This window comes from Ylistrum balloti, unplaced genomic scaffold (genome assembly GCF_031769215.1).
Source record: "Ylistrum balloti isolate Yb309-2 unplaced genomic scaffold, AGI_CSIRO_Ybal_v1 Utg369818, whole genome shotgun sequence".
In the NCBI taxonomy this organism is placed as follows: domain Eukaryota; kingdom Metazoa; phylum Mollusca; class Bivalvia; order Pectinida; family Pectinidae; genus Ylistrum; species Ylistrum balloti.
In genome coordinates, this window is record NW_026781987.1 from 85461 (window position 1) to 92354 (window position 6894).

General features: G+C 33.5%; 1 protein-coding gene across 1 annotated transcript; it reads left to right on the forward strand.

Annotated features, from left to right (window-relative positions):
- The first annotated feature begins 1805 nt into the window (after positions 1–1805).
- On the forward strand, positions 1806–4863 carry LOC132544995 (uncharacterized). Its single transcript, XM_060208659.1, has 3 exons — positions 1806–1854; positions 2402–3157; positions 3220–4863. Exons 1-3 carry the CDS (start codon positions 1806–1808, stop codon positions 3642–3644), a joined length of 1230 nt encoding a protein of 409 aa, XP_060064642.1. The 3' UTR covers positions 3645–4863.
- Positions 4864–6894: the final 2031 nt, after the last annotated feature.

Here is a 6894-nt window from a genome sequence, read left to right on the forward strand (position 1 = left end):
TACTTTTTTCCTACAAGAAATTTCCTTTGTGAATTAAATCTTCGTTATCTTGTATCACTATTTAGCTTGTTTACCAATGAATTTTTCTTTTTTGTGTTTAAAATCGTTGAACAGAATACATTATACAAACATTTTGTTTGACAGCATTTCAGAAGATCTCATCTTAATGTTTTTTATCATATATCATAATGAGCTGTCATGTATTAAGAATAAACCTGTTTGAAAAACATGATTTACTCAAAAATGCATGAAATATCCGGTGTATGTCGATTGCCTGAATTTTGTGTCCTAGTTATATAGGTTGAGAATTAGAATGTGTTAGGAATAAAAGTGAATCTATTTGTAAGTCAAAGATTTAAAGTAAATTTAAATTACTCCAAGAGGATTTTGTGAGTGCTATCAAACTCTTTGCAGTGGACTGAGATTTGCCAAGTCTTACCTACATGTGTAATTGTAGTTGAACCATTACTCAGTTAAATGAAATGAAAGTGAAATGAAGTATGGTCCAATGTTGCAATTAGGATTTTGTAGCACTGACTTTGATTTTTATATTTAATGCGAAACAAAGATACCATGTATATAAATTATTCAGATTTCAGTAAATGATTTCCCAACCATTTTCAAATTTTAAGAAAATGTAAATTCTGAAAGCTTGTAATTGCATAATTTTTCAGTCAATATCAAGTTTAGGATGTATCAAAATATTAAGATACTAGATGCTAAGGTTTTGTGATGTAAATAGGTTTTAAATCATGTGAATCATTTATATTCTAATTGAATGTGATTTTGATGTAAGATTGAGTTGTAATACATATTTGATCAATTCTGTGAACTGGTGTGCTGGATACGCTTTATATAATGCTGATACCCAGAGCTGATATAGGTATTGTTGTGAGTTGAAAATGTTATAAATGAGTAGATCTGTTCAAAGCGTGCCAAGATTTTTTTCATTGTTTTGTTTTGTTAATTTATAGGCTGTTTTATATAGATATATATATATATGAGAATGGTGAAAATACATGTACATGTTCGTGCATGTGAACTGAATATTTATTCAGTAAAAATGTTAACACCTTCCATATATGAGGGAAATTGTTATAGAGGTGTGAAATTTGGAATGGTAGAGCTGTATTTCAATTCTGGGAAATTGTAGTTATGATTTGTATATACAGAATAGTTAAGAGTTTGGAAAAGGAGGACACTAGTGTAGATTGATAGATATGTTAGAGGTAAAACTGAATATGTGAATTGTTCATTCATTATTTAGACTATAAACAGGAACTTTGTTAAGTGCTATCAGTTTCATCCCTTCAAGTCCATGGTGTATTTTTATATTTCACAGAGTGGAATCATCATGCATGACTTGTTAATTTAATTTGTTTAATTTTCATTCATGGGAGAAATAAATTATAAAATTGGTGATAATTGATTTCTACTTGTTTAATTGAATGTAGTCTTTATTACAGTTAGCATAATCTCAAGTTTAAATGAATGATAAGATTGTGGATCTTGAAGAGTATTGTAAGCAGTACAACTGCTTTTGGACTAATCACTTTGGTGCAACATGTGTATGGCATCGTTATCAGTATATCAACCAAGTGGATGAATTGGTGAATACATTAATTGTATTGAAAGAGGGCTGAAGAATATCAAAAGTGCTATAATCAAATATGTATATTTAATAGTAGTACATTGTCTGTGTGTATAGTGCAATGGATATTCTTGATTTTTTATTTTATTTCTACACTTAAGGAAAAGTCTGTGAAAATGCAGCTCCTGTGTTGAAGTTAGAATTGGATGGAAACATGACCTCATTAGAGGTAAATAGTTTTAGGAGAGTGCCTCCTCATGCGGGTTAGCCATAAACTGATACTTTCATTAAGAATCATGTCAAATTTTAAACAAAATTTCAGTTAAGACTCAAAAATATTTACTACAGAATATGTCTTTGCACTATATTTCTAGTGTTAAATGAAAGTTTCTTTTTCTTTTTTCTTTTTTTTTTTTTTTGTTATTTCCCCCAGCAGTTTATTGGCAAACATGTTTATTAGGATTAATGTGATGTACAGCTGTAACTTGAATTCTTTGTAAATACTTTGCCATCAAAACACCAAAAGTTATTGGCCTTTCTTGCTATATGTGTGATATGTTAAGTACATAACTATGTTTCAGCACTTTTGACTTTATACATGTAATTTTTGCAGGTTTATATGCATTCCTATAGAATGATGAAATTGTGATTACTTTGTTCTATGAGAAACCAAGGACAGGTTTTAAAAGTGAAAGATCCTTAGAATTTTAAGAGCTTGATCCACTTAAGGATATTTTACAAGAATCGGTATCCAATGCTATGTATTGGTTCATCGATTCCTAATTGGAACAAAGGATTATTGATTTGAAGGTTCAGTATCCAATGTTACGATCGGGTCACTTTCAGTTCCTCAGTGGAACAAAGGTTCAGTATACAATGTTACGATCGGGTCACTATCAGTTCCTCAGTGGAACGAAGGTTCAGTATCCAATGTTACGATCGGGTCACTATCAGTTCCTCAGTGGAACATAGGTTCAGTATCCAATGTTACGATCGGGTCACTATCAGTTCCTCAGTGGAACATAGGTTCAGTATCCAATGTTACGATCGGGTCACTTTCAGTTCCTCAGTGGAACGAAGGTTCAGTATCCAATGTTACGATCGGGTCACTATCAGTTCCTCAGTGGAACAAAGGTTCAGTATACAATGTTACGATCGGGTCACTATCAGTTCCTCAGTGGAACAAAGGTTCAGTATCCAATGTTACGATCGGGTCACTATTAGTTCCTCAGTGGAACAAAGGTTCAGTATCCAGTGTTACGATCAGGTCACTATTAGTTCCTCAATGGAACGAAGGTTCAGTATCCAATGTTACGATTGGGTCACTATCAGTTCCTCAGTGGAACAAAGGTTCAGTATCCAATGTTACGATCGGGTCACTATCGGTTCCTCAGTGGAACATAGGTTCAGTATCCAATGTTACGATCAGGTCACTATCAGTTCCTCAGTGGAACGAAGGTTCAGTATCCAATGTTACGATCGGGTCACTATCAGTTCCTCAGTGGAACGAAGGTTCAGTATCCAGTGTTACGATCGGGTCACTATCAGTTCCTCAGTGGAACGAAGGTACGATCGGGTCACTATCATGTTACGATTCGGGTCACTATCAGTTCCTCAGTGGAACGAAGGTTCAGTATCCAATGTTACGATCGGGTCACTATCAGTTCCTCAGTGGAACAAAGGTTCAGTATCCAATGTTACGATCGGGTCACTATCAGTTCCTCAGTGGAACGAAGGTTCAGTATCCAATGTTACGATCGGGTCACTATCAGTTCCTCAGTGGAACGAAGGTTCAGTATCCAATGTTACGATCGGGTCACTATCAGTTCCTCAGTGGAACATAGGTTCAGTATCCAATGTTACGATCGGGTCACTATCAGTTCCTCAGTGGAACGAAGGTTCAGTATCCAATGTTACGATCGGGTCACTATCGGTTCCTCAGTGGAACATAGGTTCAGTATCCAATGTTACGATCGGGTCACTATCAGTTCCTCAGTGGAATAAGGTATTGTTGATTTGTAAGCTTTCTCATCCTGATGTTGAAGTTCATTGATTAACCTTTAACTTTTAATTTGCTTAAAACAATGTAAATTAATAGAATTTTTATAAAGATCTTTTTTAAAAACATCTTTTTTTTTTTCAATATATATGAATATTTCATGTGATTTTTGCTTTGTTGTTATAGAATACCCACTAATTTAATGAGTTAAATGTGTTTCTTAGTAAGACCTGTTGTAGTCAATTAACCGTACTGTCATTTGGTAGGATGTATAATGATATGGTGACTTTCCACCTGTATATGTGTATTGTGGTGAAAATAAGATGTTAAAGATCTCTTTAGGATAAATTACAGATTTCATGTTGTCAGGGCTATACAGCCTGTATACATATTATAATCAGGTCAAAATCAAACAAGTAGTTTTACCCAAGATAAAGGTCATAGAGGTCATAATTTATGTCTTCACCATCTAATCATGTATGACATTTTAAAGCAAAATGTTTCAAAATGTTATATACCATACTGAAGGTCAAATGACATCATATTTCAATTTCATATTCATTCACCATTTTGCTTAAATTTGTGAAAACATTTCTGTTTTAATCACGATTGAAAATTATCTTGTTACAAAATGAAAAATCTGGAAGCAGGCACTTTGCATTATACTGTTATATGAATGGCTGTTACAGTACTGTCTGTCATCAAACTATCAAGGATTTCATAGGACAAATTGTCATGATCTTCTCTCCTTACCAGTAATCAAATTACAATAATTATTTTTCATGTATATCCTTTATAAATGAATGTAAAATTTGTTGATTTTTTGTGTGTACATTGTTTATAATATATACATATATGTGAGTAGATGTAAGTCTATGAAATGTCGCTAAAAGTAGGTCATAATATTGTGTTTGTTCTATATCATTTCTCACACATAATATGAAACACTTGTATGAGTTTGAATAGTCCATATATGTGAAGCAGGTGCTACCATGTTGAGAATCCCAACCCCACCCCCCCACCCCTCCTGCGTTAACAGTCTCTCCCATACCAGGGTTACATGCACCACAGTACATTCACTACACAAACAAACACAATACACTGTGGCAGACATCACTCTTGTTTAGTTGTAGGAAAGGAATCTTTCACCCAATACATAATTTCTGTCTTAATCTGGATGTGTCTGATAAAGGTTGTAGTTGGTAATAAGTTAACAGAAAATAGGATTTTTTTTTTTTTTTTTTTTTGGAAATTCAATATTGTGCTTCAAGTAATGTTTATTGCGATCTCCTTTTGTCCAGTGTTGTACGTCATAAACTTTTGAACTTTTGGAAAACTCCAGAACCGATTTCAATGAAACTTGAAGGAAACCTTCCATGGCAAAAGGTGCACCAAAATTATAAATTATATGGTCCGCAATACCGAGGGGCCAAAGGGAAGGGGCCAAAAAAGGTCAAAATGATTGAACTTCAAAAATCTTCTCAGATTGCAGATAGGGTAGAATCAAATACTCTTCATGGTTGGAAAATTCCAAGTCTTGAGTGTAATTTCTTTTTAACTTTTAGAAGCCCTAGCATGGGACAGCAGTTAATGTATACACAATTTTCATATTGTGTACCATATAAAGTTATATTACTCCTTGTAACAAAATCATTTCTATGACATGTTACAAGAAGCATTGTGACTCAGGTGACTGTTAAGGCTCTTGGGCTTCTTGTTTTGAGTAGTATCTAAGTTGAACATGTTCCTTTGTTTCAAATCTCTGTAAAGCCAATGAGAAATTCATCACATATGGATGTAATTCAATGTAGTTTTCATCAATCGGTTGATACTGTATGGATTGAAATGTATATCAGAAACTTTAAAATAACACAAATTATTTTCCTTGATCAGCATCGTTTGCCCTGAAAATCTAGAATTTTATGTGAAATGGAAGAGATTTCAAGTTAAATTCTTTGTATCTTTGTTTTTTTAATCAAACAAGGAAACATCTTAATTACAAAAATTGAAAATTCTGTCTGTATCCTTAATTTATTTCGAAGTTTATTTACCTTTAAACTAATCCGTAATTAAATTGTTCACTAGGCAACATGGACTGAAGTCTAAAAATAGTCCACATTGTACTGTGTTAACAGTGGTAGAGAGCAAAGACTTAATACTTCCATGTTATATTAGGAATATTATCTTGTTTAGAAAGGATTTAAAGTATATCATTTTCAATCTAATAAGTGCACTGTGTGATTACCAAATTTCCTACAGGGCGCCCTTCATAAACTACAGGGGAAAGTTTCAGTGAGAATGTGTTGAGAGACTGTTTGAATTAGAAGTAAAAATGGAACATTTCGGCCATGTTTCTTAAAGGAGTGGGCATATGGGAGCAGGGATACTGAAATGAAGTACACAAGTCTTTTGCAGAAAAAGATGGTAGTGCATTTAATAGGGCAGATAGTACATTTAATAGGACAAATGCACTTACTAGGTTGGATATGGTGTGTAGATGTGTTCATTATTATTGGAGATGTTGCCTACAGGTAAGGAATCCTGAATGTTAGTGTGTGTTGGCATCTCAGACCAAATGAATCCATGTATTGAGGCAGCAGAAAAATATCCACGATTCTGTGTGATTGTCATTACACCACAGTTGTAACATAGAGAGATAACATATATATGTAGTCATAAATTATGGTGCAAGTGCCAATTTTGTTTTGTTTCGTCCCTGTGTCATTCCATCTTGGAATAAAACATTTCAGAATGTATTTTTTGAGTTTGTTTTAATGTTTCTATGATTGGAAATATTTTCTACTCTTTTCATCCTCCATAGTTATGTTGTCATTTTGACACCAAATGGAAATGCCATATAGATCTTATTGCCCACCATCTGAGGTCACTTTAACAAACAGCAAAAGAAGCACTTGTCTTAATCTGTGATCTATCTTTCAGACGTAGAATTGGCTAAAATCAAAATGTTTTACTGAAATGAATGTAGAATTTACATCCAGGCCACTGGTATCAAACAAACATCAGTGGAAAGCTGAGGTCATATGCTACTCTAAAAAGACATTATTTTGTTGAAAAGATGTTAAATGTGAACTTAATGACCTTGAACTTTGAAAATTGATCATACTCTTAATCTAATTTCCATCCGTCAGGAGAAAGTGGTGACAAATCCTTTGAAAAACTCTTCAAAAATCTTTCAACATCAAACAAGAAAATAGTCACCAGTGGCCTTATTCAAACACTGATCAGATTCAAGTAGTATTTGGTACATAAATAACTCAAGAGTTTCATGACGATTAGTTCTGGA